General features: G+C 43.7%; 1 protein-coding gene and 1 long non-coding RNA gene across 3 annotated transcripts in view; one reads left to right on the top strand and one right to left on the bottom strand.

Moving 5' to 3' along the window:
• Positions 1–6250: 6250 nt before the first annotated feature.
• satb2 (SATB homeobox 2) overlaps positions 6251–21219 on the bottom strand; it is a 72283-nt gene continuing 57314 nt past the window's right edge. The window contains exons 13-14 of one of the 2 annotated variants that reach the window (XM_036138823.1): positions 17478–17684; positions 6251–8465 (exon numbers count right to left, since the gene is read on the bottom strand). In XM_036138823.1, the coding sequence (XP_035994716.1) occupies positions 7977–8465; positions 17478–17684 (696 nt within the window). In that variant the 3' untranslated portion in view covers positions 6251–7976. The remainder of the gene's footprint in view (positions 8466–17477; positions 17685–21219) is intronic. The other variant, XM_036138824.1, reaches the window with a different exon arrangement.
• LOC118563670 lies at positions 13229–14906 on the top strand. The gene is made up of 3 exons (XR_004931345.1): positions 13229–14351; positions 14442–14729; positions 14810–14906. It is a non-coding gene; the product is annotated as an uncharacterized LOC118563670 (long non-coding RNA).

The raw sequence follows: 21219 nt of genomic DNA, 5'->3' as shown, positions 1-21219 counted from the left end.
TAAAGGATTTCATGACCACAGACTTCCGAGCAATAGGTCTGATTGAAGATGGCTGAATGTTTTGAGCAGGTGGAAATTTCAAACAGTTCTACAGACTTTTTAAATATGTTGATGAAGATGGGGCTAAGTTGATCAGTGCAGGTTTTCAGACAGAGGTGGTAAACACCATCAGTACGCCAAGCTTTTTTCTCAGAAGGCACTGTTGATATCTTCCTCTTTAATCTTAGGTGCCGGCAGAGGTGGAGAAGAGAGAGTTGGAGATGTGTTGGTGAGGGTTAGGGGGCCCTTTGTGTGGGAGAGAGGTGTGAAAGTCTGACGGTCAAACCTGCAGAAGAAGTTGCTTCGATCCTCGTCACAGCATGTGGAGGAGGGGACCTATAGTTCGTTGTGGATTTCACGCTCTTCCACAGTGAAGAAGAAACTATATTTTACTTTCTCATTGAAACCTCTTTTTGTTAGCGTGATCTCCTTTGTTAACTTGTTTCAAGTCTGCTTATACATGGGCAGATCTCCACTGTGGAAAGCTTCTTCTTTGGTACAACAAAGTTGTCTCAAATGTAAGGAAAACCATGGTTTATTGTTGAAACTCCAGATGGTATTAGTCTTCACGCACATTAAGCTGATATGACGTCACTACATGAGTTAGTTGGTTTAGGTCAGAGGCTGAAGCTTCAAAAACATTCCTATTAGTGCAGTCCATGCAGTCTGTATATCTGCTATGACTCAATAGTCCATTTCTTAATAATCCGAGCCACAGGCTTATCCCAGGTTCACACAGCAAGATTTTAAAACTCAGCTGATTTTTAAAACCTGAGAGACACCACACATAATCCCAAAAAATCGTAACTATATACAGGTTTGTGCGTACAGTGTGTGGTGTCTAGTCAAACGGCGAGCGCAACACATCACACGTGAATAGATTGCACTTGGGAACATTCAGATGTCAGACAGGAAATCTTGCAAAATCTCTCAAGAATAAAGGTGAGTTCAAGGTAAATAAACATGGCCAACATCATATTCTGGAACAGTAGGTAACAGTAATGCTCCATTAAGTTAGTTGCCATCTGCCAAAAATAAAAATGTAGACAGAAGAAAAATGGTGATAGTTTGTAAACTAATAAGCTTTCTGGTTGTCTACACATCACAAAGAAAACCACAACAATTAAGCGAGCGAAGTACCAAGGCAGCCATTTGCAGCTGCATCTTGGATCAGCACACTATGTTTACAAAATGTTTTGCAATAATTTGTTGGTATTGGCTATGTTGTCCAGAGATTAAGCTCCTGGTAGGGTTTCCCATAGCAAATTTGCCTCAAGGAAGGGGTCAGACTAAGAGCGATTTGAAGATCTTGATGGCATGGCAGACCACAATAAAAGAAGAAACTCACTGCTGCCCCACTACCCTTGTATTAAGGGTAGTGGGCAGCCCCCAAGGCTTGGCAGCCTCCGGGAGCCAGGCCTTAGGGAAGCTCGCTGAAGAGCACCTAGTGGTCGAGCCTTAGCCCTTGTGGCTTGGCTGGGCTCAGCCCAAAGAAAAAAACAACAACAGGAGAACCCTTCTATGTGAGCCAACCACCTGCAGAGAGGAACATCGGGATTGGGTGCAATACAAATTGGGTGGCAGGTGAGGATGGGGGTCTTGGCGTGCTAATCCCTGGGAGCATATACAAGCTTTAAGGACGTGAAATGTCACCTCACTCATAGGTAAGGAGCCAGAGCTGTTGTGTGCGTTGAAAGGTATCCACCTAGAAATAGTGGGACTCACCTCAACACACATCTTGCATGCTGGAACCCAGCACCTGGAGAGGGATTGGACTCTCTCCTACTTCAGATTTGCTAAGGTTCAGAGATGACGGGTAGGCGTGGAGATACTCACAAGTCCCAAGATGAGCACACGGTACCAGGGGAGGTTGTTAGACAGACCTGGTAAATCCAAACAAGTGGTGGTGGTCAACTAGGAATAGCTGGCTGAGGAACCTGTCTGAGTGATCTTTAATTCACGCTTTCAGGATAATTTATCTCAAATCCTGAGGTAGATTGGACACATGGAATTGGAATTGACCATAATCTGGTCCTTCATTGCTGATGCAGCTTCCAGGAACTGTGGCCTGAATGTTGTTGGTGCCTATCATAGTAGCAACCAGAGGATCCGCTAGTGGACACCAGTGGTGATGAAAGCCATCAAGCTGAAAAAGGATTTATTTTGGGGTCACTACTTCTTGGGGTCTCCTGAAGCAGCCAACAGGTGGCAGACAGCCAGAAGGACTGCAGCTTCTGTGGTCGTGGAAGACTATGGAAATATATTTTCAGTTAGCTTCAAGGGGAGGGGGGTTGTTGGATAACTGTTGACCTGGACTGAGGACATTGTTAGGTGGCGGAAGGAGCATCTTGAGGATCTCCTCCACATGGTCACCATCTTAATTACTCAGGCAGAGCCTAAGAAATTGGGAAATTGCAAATCCATCACTGAGGCAGAGGTTACCAAGGTACTTAAACACCTCCCCAGTGGCATGGTGCCAAATGTGGATGAGATTTAACCTGTGGATGAGATTTGACCTGAGTTTCAGAAGGCTCTGGACATTGTAGAGCTGTGATTGTTGACACAAACCTTCAATATTGTGAGAAGGGATCACAGTTCTCAGCCTCCCTGGGACGCTTACTTTGGGGTGTTGGAGAGGAGGCTCCAACTGGTTGTTGAACCTCAGATCCAGGAGGTTCAACCTCTTTCGTGGAATGGCTAAGGGGGTGATGAGAGAATCATTCTCTGATCTACATGTGTTTTGTGGATCGGAAGAAGGCTTACAACCATGTTCCTCAGGTATTTTGTATGGGAGAGCTGTGGGAGTATGGGGTAACTGACAGCTTTTGAAAGCCATGCAGTCATTGAGTGCAAAAAACAAGAGCTGTGTCGCATTCTTGGCATAAAGTTAGGCCTATTCCCAGTGCAAGTTTGACCCTCCCAGGGCTGCCCCCTGTCACCAATCCTGTTTGTAATGTTCATAGACCAGATCTCAAGCCCTAGGCATAGAGAGGAGGGTTCTGGTCTGGTAACCTCAGGATTGCATCTTTGCTTTTTGTGGATGATGTGGTTCTGTTGGCTTGTTTGATCAACAACCTCCAGTGCTCACTGGGACAGTTCACTGCTGAGTGTGAAGTGGTTGGGATGAGAGTTAGCTCCTCTAAGTCTAAGGCCATGGTCCTTAACCATAAAAAAGGTGTATTACCCCCTCTGAATTGGGGGTCAGTCTCAAGCGGAGGAGTTTAAGTATCTTGTTGTCTTGTTCACAAGTAATGGTAGGTTGAAACAAGAGATGGACAGACAGATTGGCGCTACAGCTGCACTAATATGGGTGCTGCTCAGTTTGTTGTGAAGATAGAGATGGGCAAAGAGAAGCTAATATCTTGATTAATCGATCCATGTATATTCAAACTCTCACCTTTAGTCACGAGGCATGGATCATGACTGAAAGCATGAGATCCAAGATACAAGCAGGAAAAAATAGCTTCTTCCAAAGGGTAGCCGGGTTCAGCCTTAGAGATGAGGAGAGGACCTCTGTTACCCTGGAGGAGCTTAAAGTAGGGCTAATGTTTATCTGTATCGAAAGGAGACAGTTGAAGTGGTTTGGGCATCTGATTAGGATGCCCCCTGAGTGGGTCCCTATGGGGGATTTCTGGGAGCGAGGGGAGGAGCCCTTGGGGAAGACCCAGAAGTTGCTTGAAGGCCTGGGAACACATGGGGTCCCCCAGAATGAGCTGCAGGATCTTGCTTGGGAGAGAGATGTATAGGTTTCTCTCTTGGAACTGTTACCCCTGTGATCTGATCTCAGATAAGTGGAAGACAATGGATGGATGGATGGATGGATGGATGGATGGATGGATGGATGGATGTTTTCTCCTCTTTCTTGTATTTGCATATTGCATATTATTATTGTTACCAACCTTACTGTTATATGCTTATGTGTAAGATTCTTTGGATTAAAGTGAGTGCTAAATGCATAATCATACAGGGTCAACAGGCTTTGAATTCCGATTGAACAGGAAATATGTAATAGGCTCAGAATATGACTATGCTTGTAGTGTATTGGAAGGAATTGAGTTGTTTTGTAAATGTGAATGGAATGAGTTGGTTTCTATGTAGCTGGATCTGAATTGGACTGGTTTGTTTTGCAAAGCGCCTTTTGACCAGAATTGATGTAGAATGATTGCTAGGTACAAAAAATGAAACGAATGCAGTTAGGTATTTGCTTAATATAACTGTTAGGAATTTGGAAAATGAGAATGTTCTTGACCTTAAGTTAATGAGCATTCAGGCTGAAACACACAGTGATCCAAAGTGCATTGGTATCGCCACAACTGAATGGCGAGAAATATCTCAAAATTAAGGTTTTGCGTTACCCTAATTTAAGCCTAGACTCAAATAAAGTTGTCATGGAGAGAAATAAGAGAACTTAAACTGGTAGTTAACGCTCCACAACCCTCTGTTGTGGCTTACATTAGACAACTGTGAAAAGAAGAGTAGGCCAAAATTCCTCCACAGGATGTTAACACTCATTAGCCCTTTTTCCATTACAGAGACTTACAGTCATTACCAGGGATTTAGAAAGCACTCCATGCATATCGACACAATTTGTCCAGTGTCCAGTTTCCCTGGTCAACACTTTCCCGGAAAGTGTCCTCGTATGGGGGTAGGACAATACTCTGACATAGTTGAAGGTGGGATCAAAGTAGATTGTTCAAACGGAAATGCAATGACGGCAGTTTGATATATTAAACTTTTTGTGACACAAAAATAACTTTTTATGGTGTTTTCTGTAGCTATGTAAAGCTTGAATATCTGCTGTATTTTTCAAGATATCTTTTAATTGCAAAAGTAGTGCAACATTTTTGGAGATACACTACACCACTACACTTACAGCCAGCTGTGAGCTTATCGGGCTGTTCAGGCTTACTACACCCCAGCACCCCGTTTTTAAACTCTCACTGGCTTTCACTGAGTGGAAGTTAAACAGAGATATAATTTGGTCAGATAATATCTAACATTCATGTTTGGTTTAGTGTTTCATTTGTGACTGATTTAACTTTAAAGTCTTACTGAAGAGCAGGAGAATAAATTTGGAAATTAATTATTTGCTCATCTTTAACACATGCCTGCGCCAACACTACAATTGCTAGAGTTCTTTGAGGATTAAGTAAACAAAACACAAAATGGAGCAATAGTTCAGCCTCCATTTTTTATGACTTCAACCATGATGTGAAAGGTGATGGATGTTATGCTGAGGTAAGGATGGGAACAAATGGTGAGAACTTTGGTTTCTTCTTACCACCACTCGCTGAGGTGTAGTGCAGTTTTCTTCATACTTTCCCATTTATCATTCGGCTGATTTAAAGGTAAAGAGTTTTTCCGGAAATGTAGGTAAGAAACGCCCAAGTCCCTTTTTGAATAACTGAACATGCGTAAGACCATCTTACCTGCTCTTCCGCTCCTCAGTGGGATCGCGTGAAAAAATCTCCCAAATCTACTCTGGTCACATTTTTTATCTTCTGAGGCCTTCCTCTTCTTCTCATAAACTTGTAAGCGGTTTGCATTCTGACTTTAGGTGAGTGCGTCAGAATGATTGGTAAGTGGGACAACCAATAGATAAGGTGATCGCCCGAAGCCAAAAAAGATCATCCACTGTACCTTTAAATAATTTCCCACGTCCTTTTAGAGGAGTGGAAACAGAAACTATACAAGTTACCCGAGATTTTTTCCCCCAAAAATCTGAGATCTCAGGACTTTTGGTGGAAAAGGAGGTGTTACCTCTTGTTGCAAACATTTGATGGCGGTTGTTGCTGCCAAAGGAGGTACTAACAATAATTAGGTTGACAATGTAATTACCTTTTAACTCAGGCCAAGGTTTGTTTGGATAGCTTTTTTCTCTCAATGAATTAAATAATTAGAATTTTTTTAACTTAATTGGGTTTTCTTTGTCTGATTTTTGTTATACTCTGATAATGATCTGAAACATTAAATTGTGAAATAAAAAGCAAAAACAAAAAGAAATCTGTAACAGGAGAAACCCTTTGCATAGCTTTGTACTAAAAACCTCTGCTTTCTGTTTCTTCATTTTCAAATTATCAATACCACTGATTTATTCAGGTTTGATTTACATGCTGATTAATCTATGTATGATTTTTTTTAATAAATTATATAAAGTTTGGACTTCTTTGTGCTTTTTCTGGAGGGATCCACACAAGATAATCCATACAAACACTTTTGAATGCACAAATTTTAATTCACTTCAACATTTATGGACAAAGATTTCATTACTTGAGTCTAACCCTGATTCCTGTCACACAAAAAAAGCACAATATCATCATACAGATTACTGATTGAAAAGGCAGCCCATTGTTTGTGTAGCAGCCAATCAGGATCGTTGAACCAGACGTTATCCGCGCTTAGATAGTATTTCAAACATACTGCACGCTTACACAACTGCACCAGACATCAAAAAAGAAGAGCATGTTTTTTTTAAATAGCCTTGATGAAATTTTTCACTGAGTCCTCTGTTTCTCCAAACTGGCTCAAACATTTAAAAACACTCAGAAAAAAAACTAAACAAGTATAACAACAACAATTTATCCCATTTTGGGTATTTACACACATTAAAAGCTAACAACAGAGTCAAACCTGCCACTTTTCTTTAAGAGCTCAAAAAAGTAGATTGTCATCAACTGCAGCAAAAAAGAAGCACACTGGATTCTTCTATTTTTGGGAAACAGAGCTAGTAAAAAAAATGGCATAATACAACGCGACAGGACATTTCATCTTACCCAGTAACACTCAGTAACTGCTTCTCTTTATTTTCGTCCACCCTCACTGTCTTTTCCCTCGGCCATTTGAAAGGGCACCAAACTTTTACTGTCTGTTGTCCACACAGCCGCCCACTTCTGAAAACCACTGTTTTAAACCATGGAAATAAAACCTAGAAATAGCACGCAGTGACAGCAATTCTAACCATAATAACAACAATAATAAAAATAATGATAATAATAATCATGGACAAAGATAGCAATAAATAGGCTTGGTGAAGTTTAAGTGTGGGAAGGTGTGGTGAAATGGGACTGTGGGCAGGGAGGGAGGGGGGACGACTACCACACATAAAGTGACTGATTGTTTGGTTGCTGAACATCTAGGCGCTGTCTTTAAACCTTCTGGGCTTTTTTTTTTCTTCCACCACACACTCGCGAGTGGAGCCAGGAAGGGGGCAGGCCCAAGTGTCCTTCTTTCACTGCTTCCTCTTGATCCTCCTGGCACACTTTTCCTTAAGAGGAGAACACAACATCACACTTGAAAAGTGTCAGTCTTTGCGGACTTTAAGTGCTAAACAGGAATACCAGTGAGTTTGAAGCATAGTTCGGCCTCTCCCCTTGGTGAATTAAAGCTTGATGACGCACAGTGTTGTCCATGTGCATTCTGAGGCAGGCAAAAGCACTGCCATAGTCTCCTGAGGATGTATGAGTCGGTGAAAGCCTCAGGTTCCTGTCACCACTTGGGAGAAAAAAACACGTAGGTGAGTATGTTCCTTGTGAGGCTTCCTCAGATTTCAGCAATTGGGAGGAGGAACTTCCCTTTTTATCACACTGTCTTTTTGGCTGAGAAATTGTGTGAATGTTTCTGCTTGAGCAGCAAAGGTCTTTCCTGCCTTTTATAAATCTAAGGGGGGGAAATTGAAAAAATTCTGTGGTAAATTTGTCACAGTTATACAACCACTCCTATAAACCTGCAGTCTTTTTCTGAGGTAAATTCACAAATTCCACAAATCTGAGATTGTCACAATAAACTGGTCAGTCTGGTTGTTTCAGTCATCAACATAGAAGATCTCAACTCAGTGTGCCTGTACAGACATTCATGTACCACCCAGTTGTTTTGCTGCTGTCCTGACAAGTTCCCAATCTTCTCCTGTTTCTTCTCGATCTGATGATGTTTGTCAGTTTCTACCTTTGGTAGTCAGTCTGTTGCTGTTGGGGACTGGAAGAGGAGCTCCCAGGAACCAGAGGACCACCAAGTCGGCTGGTCCCCTTATCCTTGCACTCCTCCTGAGCAACATTGGTACCTGAGGACGACTGAGTGGAGGTGGAGCTGGATGAGGTCGGAGGCTGGTTCAAGCCCCCTGTGCTCCCCTCTGCTGTCTGGTAGATCTCCTCAGCTCCATCCTCACTAGACTCAGGATCCTCCGAGCCAGAGAGCAGCTCCTCGTCTCTGTATTCACTCACATCAACCCCTCCGCTGGCAGCTGCCCCCTCGCCCAGTTCCTTAAGGCGGCCATGGTGCTTGACGTGATAGCGCTGGTTCTGGAAGAACTTGATGATTGTGTGTTTGGGGAGGTCTAGCTGTGCAGACAAGGTGTGGATTGCCTCCTGATCGGGGTACAGGCCCACATCCTGAATGAAGCTTTGCAGGATGCCTAGGGCCTCTAAGGAAATCTAGAAGGAAAGAAACCATTTTATGAGATGCTATGTGACAGACCAACACAAAGTGGTGCAGAAACTTTTTCAACAATTTATACGAAAAAGGAAAGAGAAAATACTTGTAGAGCTACAATTTTTGCTCCTTTTGATGTACAGTATGTCTCCACCATCCTTACACATCTAGAGACTAAGTACCATGTTTTTAAAGGTATATAGCCAAATTATATGCTTATTAAAAAAAGACCAAAAAACCATTTGATCATGATAATATAAGGTCACACACCATCCACCCTGATAGTGTTTTAATGGCTAAATAGAACCCAGCATTGGGCTCGATGAGCAGATATAAACAGACGTGGCACCATCAGTATCGCAGAATTATCAGAATGTCGGTTTGCTTAATTAATAAATCACATGCAAATAATGCATGACCCTCTGCAATGCCTTGGAGTAACACAGCAGCACGGCATGATGAAGACCATTAATGTATTAATTAAATACATTTGTCTACAGCAACTTTAACAGTCTCATATCAGAAAATTGACTCATGTCAATGAACTCTTGTTATGTTCCGGGATTCTGGCTGCTTGGTGGGAATTCCTGTGCGCCCTTACCACCATTTACCACCAGAGGGCGACAGGTTCCGGTGGGAGTGCGGTGCATCATCATCCACAGCTGTTCGCGATCATCTTCATCAGCGGCTCAGATTTAAGGAGTTGGCTGCCAGCCCAGCGTCGCCTGAGTGTTAGCCAGTCATGGTATTTCTGAGCCCTCTGAGCCTGCCTCTGTGTTTTCTAGTTGTCTTTGAACTTTCAAGTAATTATCTTTGTTTCTTCCGTTGCCTTTAGGCGATCCCTTGAGGAGATCCTAGTTGATTTCCTGGTTTTTGAACCACCCTCGTGACGCCGTGGAAAGAACCCACAGGTTGCCCGAGTTTCCAGACTCACCTCTCCGTTGTTTGCAATCATCTCCTGGACTCCACGGCTGGCGGCCGCACCACTCCTCCGTTTCTCCACTGCACCCGAGCCTGCCTGTCCGCTCCCCGCCGCACTCCTCTGTTGTTTCTGGACCCACCAAGGACTGAGACACCGGACAAACATTGTTTCCCCTCCAAGACTCCGTTCATCTACTTCAAAGTAAGATCAGCCTGTTTTCTCAGTGAGATTTCCGTTCTTCCCACGACCCCTGAACTCACCACTCTGCTCTTTCCTCATAGTGAATCATTGTTGCTGCCACTGTCGTTTCCCCCTGGACCAGACCATCCTGATTCTCGCCGATAATTGTGTGATCATTATTAAATCATTTAACACTGATCCTACCTCTCCTGTTTTGTGTTCTGCATGTGGGCCTGTTAAAAGAAAACTGAACCCATCATGACAGAACACTCAGGCCAACAACTCAGCCCAGCAGACGCAATCCGGAGATCCTTAGCCGAACAACAATCTATATTACAAACCCATGAAAACGCTTTAACAGAGTTAAAGAGAATCCAAACTGAAACTAACCAACAACTATCTGAGTTAACCCGTTACCTTCGAGGTTCAGCCCCTCAAGCTTCGGCTCCAGCCTCCAACTCAGCTCTAGCTTCAAACCCAGCTCCGGAGATCCAATCCACGTTTTCTGATATCCGTCCACCTACGCCCGAAAGATTTTCAGGTGACCGGAGCAAATGTAATGGTTTTCTTCTTCAATGCTCGATAATGTTTAATCACTCCCCGAGAAGCTTCCCCTATGACAGCTCCAAGATCGCATACGTTCTGTCCTCGTTGTCAGGACAAGCTTTGTTATGGGCCGAAGCTCGTTTCCCAGATCCAGCACGCTATGGCTGTTCATTTGATGATTTTATAAAAGAGTTCAGACAGGTTTTTTGTCAAGATGCTGACCAGTCAGTTAATTCCAGAGAGTTCTGGAATATTAAACAAGGAAATAAAACTGTGGCGGAATTTTCCGTGGATTTCCGCATCAAGGCTGCAGCGACAGGCTGGGAACCAGCCGCGCTTAAGAGCGCATATTACAACGCGTTAAATGACAATATTAAGGATGAGCTGGCTACTTTTGAAGAACCTAGGACCTTAGAGGAATTAATCAGCCAAACCATCCGATTGGATCACAGAATCCGGTCCCGAAAGAGAGATGGGGGTCGTAGGAGCCAACCATTCAGACACTTTGGTGGCTCCGCTTCCCCCTCGGCATTTTCTCCGCCCCCAGCCTCTCAGGATCCCGAGCCCATGCAGTTAGGTCGAACTCGCCTGACTCCTGAAGAGCGCCAGCGGCGCATGTCAGCCCGACTTTGTATTTATTGTGGTTCCCCGGGTCATTTTCTGGCCAATTGTCCGGTTCGTTTAAACCTTCCGGTCCCGCCAGTAGCGGCGAGGAGGTTGGCGGACCATCCCAGCGAAAGAGACTCTCCTCGCTTACTGTTGCCAGCAACCATATTGATTCAGACCCAGTCATTTTCTTTATCCGCCCTAGTCGACTCTGGTTGCGAGCAAGATTTGATCGACGACTCCCTGGTTAAACAAATGAGAATAGAGACCGAACCACTACCTGTTCCACTGCGAGTTACTGCTTTAGATGGAAAAACGCTGCCACACATTACACATAAAACCAAACCACTCCACCTTATCATTTCTGGTAACCACAGTGAGTTTATTTCATTTTTTGTATTTTCATCGGCCAATTCCCCCATAATTTTAGGTTTCCACTGGTTACAACTTCACAACCCACAAATAAATTGGACCGAGAAACACCTGGAATCCTGGTCCACTTCATGTCACTCGTCTTGTCTCCGCTCAGCTGTTCCCCCAGGTCCTCCATCGGCTGAGCCTCAGGAGGCGGATCCGGTCGATCTCTCCACAATCCCCTCTGATTACTACGACCTCGCTCCTGTGTTCAGTAAGTCCAAGGCTCTTTCTCTCCCTCCTCACCGTCCATATGATTGTTCCATAGATCTCCTGCCGGGTGCTCCGTTACCCACCAGTCGCTTATACAACATTTCTCGACCTGAAAGAGAAACTATGGAGAAATATATAAAAGAGTCCTTGGCAGCCGGTATAATCCGCACCTCATCTTCCCCTATGGGAGCTGGATTTTTTTTTGTGGGGAAGAAAGATGGATCCCTGAGACCCTGCATAGACTATAGAGGGTTAAACAATATTACAGTTAAGAATAAGTATCCCCCTGCCATTATTATCATCGGCCTTCGAACCAGTTCATGGTGCTACAATTTTTTCCAAGCTCGACCTGAGAAACGCCTACCATCTTCTGCGTATACGCAAGGGTGACGAGTGGAAGACCGCATTTAAGACCCCTATTGGCCATTTCGAGTACTGCGTGATGCCATTTGGCTTATCCAATGCGCCTGCATTTTTCCAAGCTCTAGTGAACGATGTTTTAAGAGACTTTCTGAACATCTTCGTTTTCGTATACTTGGATGACATTCTCATTTATTCACAGACGCTGGAGGAACATAAACGCCACGTTCGCATGGTTCTCCAAAGACTACTCGAGAACAAACTATTTGTCAAAGTTGAGAAGTGTGAGTTCCACAAGCCGTCCATTTCCTTCTTGGGTTTCATATTAGGGGACGGACAGGTACGGCCAACGGAGGGAAAAGATCCAGGCAGTACTGCAGTGGCCCACACCCGAAACCCGCAAGCAGCTCCAACGCTTCCTCGGATTTGCAAACTTTTACCGTCGTTTTATCAGAAACTACAGTCAGACAGCTTTACCACTAACGGCACTAACCTCTTCCAAGATCCCTTTTAGTTGGACTCCGGAGGCAGAAGCGGCGTTCTCACGCCTCAAGGCCCTCTTTGCCAACGCACCCATCCTGATTCAGCCAGACCCGTCCCGACAGTTCATTGTTGAAGTCGACGCCTCAGACACCGGAGTTGGTGCAGTTTTATCCCAGATCTCTCCTCGCGACAATAAAACTCACCCATGTGCCTTTTTTTCCCGCAGACTATTACCTCCAGAGAGAAACTACGATGTGGGAGATCGAGAGCTATTAGCTATAAAATTAGCCCTGGAAGAATGGAGACATTGGCTGGAGGGAGCAGAGCATCCGGTACTGGTCTGGACCGATCACAAGAACCTGTCCTACCTTCAGTCTGCCCGGAGGCTCAACCCACGTCAGTCACGCTGGTCACTGTTTTTCTCTCGATTCAATCTCTCCATCTCATATCGCCCTGGATCCCGTAACATCAAACCTGACGCACTTTCCCGCCTGTACTCACCTGATGATTACGAGAAGGCTCCTGCCACTATTCTCCCTCCCAGTTGTACTGTCGCCACCGTTACCTGGGAGATCGAAGACATCATTAAACAAGCTCAGCTAACAGAACCTGCACCCAACACCTGTCCACCCAACAAGCTCTACGTTCCTGTCTCAGTCCGAGCCCGTTTTCTCCACTGGATCCATGCCTCCAAATTCTCTGCACACCCCGGAATCAGCCGTACCATAGCACTTGTCAACCGCAAGTTTTGGTGGCCCTCTGTCCATAAAGATGTCAGTGAGTATGTCCAAGCCTGCACCACCTGTTCCAGAAATAAAGCTTCTCACCAACCACCATCTGGCCTTCTGCAACCTCTCCCCGTTCCCAAACGGCCATGGTCTCATGTATCTATAGATTTTGTTACCGGCCTACCTCCTTCCAAGGGGATGACCACCATCCTCTCCATCGTCGATCGTTTCTCCAAGGCCTGCCACTTCGTTCCTCTCCGTAAGTTGCCTACAGCTTTTCAAAACCGCTCAACTTCTGAATAAAACACGTTTTCCGACTCCATGGCATCCCACAGGACATCCTCTCTGACCGAGGTCCTCAGTTCATCTCCCAGGTTTGGAAAAGTTTCTGTTCGGCTCTCAATGCATCTGTCTCACTTTCTTCCGGCTTTCACCCCCAGACCAACGGTCAGACCGAACGGCTCAACCAGGACTTGGAAACCACCCTCCGCTGCTTTACCTCCACCAACCCCTCCGATTGGGCCCAATTCCTTCCTTGGGTGGAGTACGCTCACAACAGCCACATCTCAGCAGCTACCGGTATGTCCCCGTTCGAGGCTTCCATTGGTTATCAACCCCCTCTTCTTTCATCAGAGGAAAAGGATATTTCAGTCACCTCCGTCCGTCATCACATCCGCCGTTGTCAGAAAGTTTGGAACACCATTATCCGTAACCTCAACCAAACTGCAGACAGAAATAAGCGCCTGGCTGACCGTAAGAGGAGACCAGCACCCATATACAGCCCAGGTCAACAGGTTTGGCTTTCTTCACGTGACATTCCGCTCAAATCCATTTCCAAGAAACTCTCTCCCCGATACATTGGTCCGTTCCCCATTGAATCCATAATCAACCCGTCTGCTGTCCGTCTCCGTCTGCCCGCCTCCCTCCGCGTCCACCCCACCTTCCACGTGTCCCAGATTAAACCTGTCCAGACCAGCATGCTCTGCCCTCCAGCCGAACCCCCTCCACCCCCCCGTGACATTGATGGTCATCCTGCATACACCGTCCGCCGGATCGTGGACTCCCGTCGGCGAGGTCGCGGCTGGCAGTACCTCGTCGATTGGGAGGGTTACGGTCCGGAGGAACGATCCTGGATCTCGGGTTCTTCCATCTTAGACCCTTCCCTTATCTCTGACTATCGTTCCTCGTTGCCTTCCAGTTCATCTAGGCCGCCAGGTGGCGACCGTTGAAGGGGGGGTACTGTTATGTTCCGGGATTCTGGCTGCTTGGTGGGAATTCCTGTGCGCCCTTACCACCATTTACCACCAGAGGGCGACAGGTTCCGGTGGGAGTGCGGTGCATCATCATCCACAGCTGTTCGCGATCATCTTCATCAGCGGCTCAGATTTAAGGAGTTGGCTGCCAGCCCAGCGTCGCCTGAGTGTTAGCCAGTCATGGTATTTCTGAGCCCTCTGAGCCTGCCTCTGTGTTTTCTAGTTGTCTTTGAACTTTCAAGTAATTATCTTTGTTTCTTCCGTTGCCTTTAGGCGATCCCTTGAGGAGATCCTAGTTGATTTCCTGGTTTTTGAACCACCCTCGTGACGCCGTGGAAAGAACCCACAGGTTGCCCGAGTTTCCAGACTCACCTCTCCGTTGTTTGCAATCATCTCCTGGACTCCACGGCTGGCGGCCGCACCACTCCTCCGTTTCTCCACTGCACCCGAGCCTGCCTGTCCGCTCCCCGCCGCACTCCTCTGTTGTTTCTGGACCCACCAAGGACTGAGACACCGGACAAACATTGTTTCCCCTCCAAGACTCCGTTCATCTACTTCAAAGTAAGATCAGCCTGTTTTCTCAGTGAGATTTCCGTTCTTCCCACGACCCCTGAACTCACCACTCTGCTCTTTCCTCATAGTGAATCATTGTTGCTGCCACTGTCGTTTCCCCCTGGACCAGACCATCCTGATTCTCGCCGATAATTGTGTGATCATTATTAAATCATTTAACACTGATCCTACCTCTCCTGTTTTGTGTTCTGCATGTGGGCCTGTTAAAAGAAAACTGAACCCATCATGACAACTCTACGGTCACACCTGAGTAATCGGCAGCTTTAGCATCCGCTTCAGTAAACACCAACATTCATATTGTATTCCCAGGGCTATTTTAGTGTTTTCCCTCTTGGAATTATATATCTTTTTGGTTTTTTTTTATTCCACTGAATCTTGGACCATTCTTCATTGTTTCGCTGGGAGATGCTAATGGCCATTAGCCGCTTCCTTACTTTAACCCCTGCTGCGCATGCGCAGAGTCGTACTTCCATTGTTATTATAAATATACATGAAGGGCTATATTTACTAAATAAAATTTGTAAAAACAAAGAATAAAACACCAAAATAACAACTAATATGCTAGCAGGACATGATGATGTTCCATAAAAACCTTGTATGCAATCAGAGTGAGCTACAGGAAAAAAATGTCAAATAACATGGATATACACCTTTATGGAGGACTAACTTTGACATATTTAAAAATATGTCCTAAAAAATTGAGGAAAAATTTCCTAAAAAATAAATGTAAGCATTAATTCAATTCAATTAAGTGTATATATATATATATATATATATATATATATATATATATATATATATATATACTTATATATATATAGCAGCAGGGGTTAAAGTAGGGGTTAAAGTATATATATATAAAGTAGGGGTTAAAGTATATATATATATATATATATATATATATATATATATATATATATATATATATATATATATATATATATATATATATATCTTTGTAATAGGTAACTGAAACACATGTTCTGTCAGAGCATCCATACCACGAATAATAAAGGCAGGAATTACAGCGTTGTTTTCAAATGAAGTTGCTAAAAGCCTGAGCTCACTGATAACCTGGGTAGCCATTGTGACTGTGGCCGTTTGCATCAGCAATGATGGCAGCAGCATGTAGATTCATCTATGCAGTCTAACCACCCAATAGGTAGAAGTTGTCCCCTTAAGACCCACCACCTACTTATTTGCATAATGAGGCAGAAATCCATGCAGAAATGTGAAAAGGACAGACAGAAATAAATAGCGTTGAAGAAAAAATGGGGTAAAAAATACAAAGGAAAAATAAAACATATAAAAATATCAAAGAATATGCATCAATAAATACATTTAACAATACTTAATTAATAAATAAAGTAGAAACAATGGATAAATAAATTAATACAAAGGTGAATAAATAAAGAAGCTAATTAAAATAGATATGTACATTTATGTCTCATTGTACGAATTATTTACTGCCAACATTTATTTATTTATTTGGTGTGTTTTTTAAGCATTTAATTGTATGCTCATTTATTTATTGAGCATTTATTTATCTATGTATGTATTTTTAATTATGTCAGAGTCCGTCCTCTATACTGATCACATGACAATGATCCATCAAAAATGGGATTTTTTTTTTGTTTGTTTCTGTCAATACATTTACATGACAATGTTCTTAGTACAAACTCCATTTTCATGACACATCCACACCACTAGTTGTTGCAAAAACTCACCTTGCAGACGTGTGCAAAAACTCTTAGGCGCTGTTTACACAACAGCGGCAAATGTTTTCTCTGACAACGGCACAAATTGAAAATGGGTTCCAGAGTGGAATGGTTGGAAAATGTCTTGGTCTCTGTTATCGTTTAAACAGGGAAAATGTAATTGTTTATACACAGAATCCCTGGCTCATTTTATTTTATATATATGCCAAATCTAAAAATTGCCACAACTGATAAACATTCAGAATGGCAGGGAATAAGGTTTTCCTATGGATACATAGCATGGTTCAACTGTGCTTATGAGCACCATGTTGAAGAGCCATAGTTAAATTCACAAGAGTCAGCAGCAAAAACAGTATTGTGATATCTACCATTATTGCTATGTTCTTTTTCTGTCTTTTTTTTTTTTTTTTATTGTGGGCAGCCATTATGCCGTGCTCATGTGCGGTCTGTCACACGGCGCATGAGCCAGGGATTCTCTGTGCAAGAAATAAAAATGTTCCTTTGAATTGTGCTGTTGTTATGTAAACAGGGCCTAAAGGATTTTTCCATTTTTATTTGTGAAATACCTCAATCTCAGATTGGGTAGATATTTATAAGCATTAATATTCAGCTTTGCCACCAACTCTCAACTGAATAGGTCCAGAGGTTTTGAGTTTGGATGGGCCATTCTAACGGATGAATAAGCTTTGATCTAAACCAGTAGTCTGGCTGTATGTTTGGGATTGTTGTCGAGCTGGAAGGTGAACCTCCACTCCTGTTTCAAGAGCGTTTCAGTCTCCAACCGGTTTTCTACCAGGATTGATCTTACCGCCACATGGAGACCAACAAGTTTAATTTTGATCTCCTCTGGCCAGAGCACATCTGACATCTTGGCTGCTTTTCTGATTAATGCTCTGCTTCCCTGGCCTATTGAATGACTCCCTGGCCTATTGAATGACTCATTTTATAGTGTGACCCCAGCCACAAGATGTTAGCTGAACCAAGGGAAAAAGTTTAAGAGGAATTTTAGTGATTGTACCTTAGTGCGGGACCGTGGCTTCTTGTTGCTGCCAGTACTGCCGGCCGCAGCGGGAGGACATCCGCCTGCTGCTCCTACTCCTGCATTCTGTGACCTCTCCTCATTTGCTTGGACAGGTAAAGGGTCTTCACGCATTGGAGACAGGTGGTGGTCTTTTACTGGGAGCGGTGGTGGCCGGTGAAGTGCCTGGCGAGAAAGAAAGTAGAGCTGATTAATGGGGCACAGTGACCCCTGATCAAAAACCAGAAATATATATTTTTTTAAATACTTGAATAAAGGTGGTTTTAAACATGACTTCAAGAAATGTTCAGCACAACATGATGCAACTCTTCTTACAAAACACCCATTAACTGCCTCTCTGCTGGTACACAGTAGTCACATTTGCAGGGTGAAAAAAGGGTGAGAACAAGTGTTTCACAGCTCCAGAGTGTCACACATCATTAACCTGCTCCAAGGCTGCATTTAAATGGCTTTCTGTCCAGTAAACCTTTGACCTAATGTGTGTAAGATTAGCTGTAGTGAAACACCAACCAGCTGTCTGCCAGGAAGTGTCTTACGGCCCCATCACTTTTTAACCAGCTCATTCAGAAACTATGGGGAAGGACTAGGGGAGGAGATGGGGGGGGGGGGGGGGGGTGGAGGGTGGGGGTGGTTCAAGGACAATGATATGAAAACATTGTGAAATAATGCAGTGTACATAAGAGTCACAGATGTCTGAGCTACAAATACATTAAACACAGACAGAATGAAATATTGCAAGTTTGTGTCTCTGTACACCTTTCAAAACAAAATGTAAGATTTCATTAAACATGTAATACTTTTCTGAGCATATCCCAGGAGCCCAAAGGGAGGTGTGGTCAGAATGCATGGGTCAAAATTAAGTCAAAATAAGCTACAATGGGTATTTTTGGTAACCACAGTACCAGCACAAAAACCCATATGCAGGGAGAACCTGAAACCTCTAGACAGAAAGGCCGATTTTAACTTCGGACCAATCTTTGGTTGAATTAACAGAAAAGCCTTCCATCTTGGGTTAGTGGTTGAAAAGTGAAATGTTACAGTTGAAAGGATTGTAAAGACACAAATGGCACATTTCTTATCTCAATGAAGTCAGACCCCTAAATCAGCTGTTGAGTCTTCTCCCTGAGTGCTGGCTTTAAAGTTAATCAATTTCATTAATCTGCCAGAGAAGGAAAGAAAAAAATGATTCTTGTTGAACCTTAGAAAATGATTTCAGAACCTGGTTTCTAATTTCTCCTGTTGGACAAAGGTGTCTCTGGGTTTTTATCAACTTAGATTAGTCAGTAATCTGAGTTGGGACACAAGCAGCTCAATATTTAGCAGTTTTAAGCTCATTAGCTTCCATGCGCAGAGGTGGGTAGGTGTGCTGTCGGGGATCGTCTGGCTGTCAGGAGCAGCTGAGGGCTGTTTGACAGCTGTGAGGAGGCCAGGACAAAGTGTTGGGAGGGATCGTGGGGATTTTGGTTGTTTGTCAGAAGGTAGTGGCTGTTGTGAGAGCCTTGTGGTCACGTCCCGCCCGCTGTCTTAAAGAGCAGGGAGGAGCGTCCCCACTGGAATGCCCAGCTATAAATCTGTGGCACATTAAAATTAAAGGACCCACATAAAGATAATAGTCCTTCACATTTCTCCCTCTCTCCTCAATAATAACAGGGTATTACTTAAATAATACTGTGGGAAGGCCAGACCATGAAATTGTTCTGATTTTATTCACAGGGGCTTTATATTCCGGGGAATCACCAGTTTACAGGAATTCACTCTCTTTTTTTCCCCCTGTTCTCCTTCCATAGTCCAGATTTTTTTCTTTCACTCACTCAACTGGGAAAGGCTCGAAAAACGGAGCCAAGCGTAGAACAGAGAGTTAAAGGCACGAGTCAAGGAAAGATGTCTTTCGCAAAGACCACACAACCACCCCACCCCTCATCCCTACACACACACACACACACACACACACACACACACAAACTAACCAAAACACTTATTAGCCAAATTGAGGGTAAATCATAGAGAGGATAGAGAACTCCACAACCCCCCCCCCCCCCCCCCCCCCCCCCCACCTATCCATTGTCCTTCATCAGTTCTCTGCTCATTCATGCTGACAGCAGGGATTCTTGGATCAATGGCCACACACACACACAAACATCTATCTGCGGTGAGGTCTGGTCTCCCTCATGTGCTAATGATGATGTTAGAGAGTTGAGTGGAGCAAGCAGAACTCTTCCTTTAGTCCTCTTCTCAATAAGCTTTGTTTTCTTATAGTTGGAGGGATTCCTGCTCCTTCCCTGCCTGACTACATCGTTCATCTGTCACCCCGACTTTCAAGACTGGAATAGACGGAGAGCTAAGCTAACCTGAAAGTACTATATAATTGAAGTTGTAGAAGATACCAAGAATTACCCACTACCTCCTGAAACCCTCCTGCTACAAGATAAAGCTGTTCTTATCTTGTAGCACTTTTTGCATCTCAGTTCTTGCTCCACGTTTCTTTTCTGCGAGAAGTTTGTGTAAAAAGCATAGATACCATGTTAGCAATTTATTGATTAAACCCCAACCTTTTCTTCACATTTTCTCATTACAATCACAAACATTTGTGTGTTTTTTTGAGAATTTGCTGTATGCTATAGGCCAACACAAAGTAGTGCATAATTGTGAATTATTCAGACACTCTGAACCAATACTATGCAGAAAACCATTGCCTACAATTATGTCAGGTCTTCTAGTGCTCTGTCTCTAAAAGCTTAATTCATAATGTTGTTCCCCATTATAATCAGCAAAACAGGCCAAGCTGAGTCAGAATGCAGAGCTTCTGTAAACAGTCATTTATGTCTTACTACAGATTAGGTCTGGTCTTTGACTAGGCCATTTGATGTAAACCTTTACGCTGTAGCTCAGACTGGATGTTTAAGGTCAGTCCTTTACTTGAATGTGAATCTCCTTTGCATCTCATTTTTTTCTAACAGGACTTTCATGTTATTCAGCTCCATCTATCTTGAAATAAATCCTCCCTAGTTGTACTGTCCATGCCAAAGAAAAGCGTCCACACAGCATAATACTGCCACCACCACCAGGGTATACACTGAGACTTGGAGTATTTAAGGTGAGGGGAAGGGAAATGTTTGCTTTGTGCCAAATATAGAGCCTTGTATTTAGCCTAATAAGTCAAACTTTGGTCTTATCCAACCAGAGCACCTTCGTCTACATGTTTGCTGAGCCCCATACATGGCTGGTGGCGAACTGAGAAAACAAAGTTTTATGAGTTTTCTTACAGGAACAGCTTTCTTCTTGCCACTCTTCATAAAGGCCAGATTTTTGGAGTGCAATGCTCTCCTTGCCCAGACTTGTTTGTTCTGAATCCCATTTCCAAGGGTTAGCCCTGTTATTAGCTCATACCCCTTCCCCATCCCGTCATCTTTAGCATAAGATATTCCTCTAAGAATATCCATTCTTCATTCTAGAAGCATGATCAGTTCTCCCTCATTTCTGTCAAATCAACAGATCTGACTCAATATGGCAATTTGTGTTGTGTAAGCACTCATCGATTAATTTGTTGACAGAGAAATAAATTGTCATGACAAACGTACCTTAATGACAAAAACAGCAGAACGAACACAAGTGTGTTGTTCGCAAGTGTCCCTTTCTTCAGGGACACTTGCTATTTACTCTGTTGTTGCACAGAATTTGTGCTTCTACAGGATAGATCTATGATGTTGTATTCTGCTTTATT

Source organism: Fundulus heteroclitus, chromosome 7 (assembly GCF_011125445.2).
Source record: "Fundulus heteroclitus isolate FHET01 chromosome 7, MU-UCD_Fhet_4.1, whole genome shotgun sequence".
NCBI classification, from domain to species: domain Eukaryota; kingdom Metazoa; phylum Chordata; class Actinopteri; order Cyprinodontiformes; family Fundulidae; genus Fundulus; species Fundulus heteroclitus.
The sequence above is the reverse complement of the archived record's forward strand: the minus strand, read 5'-3'. Positions and strand labels throughout refer to the sequence as shown.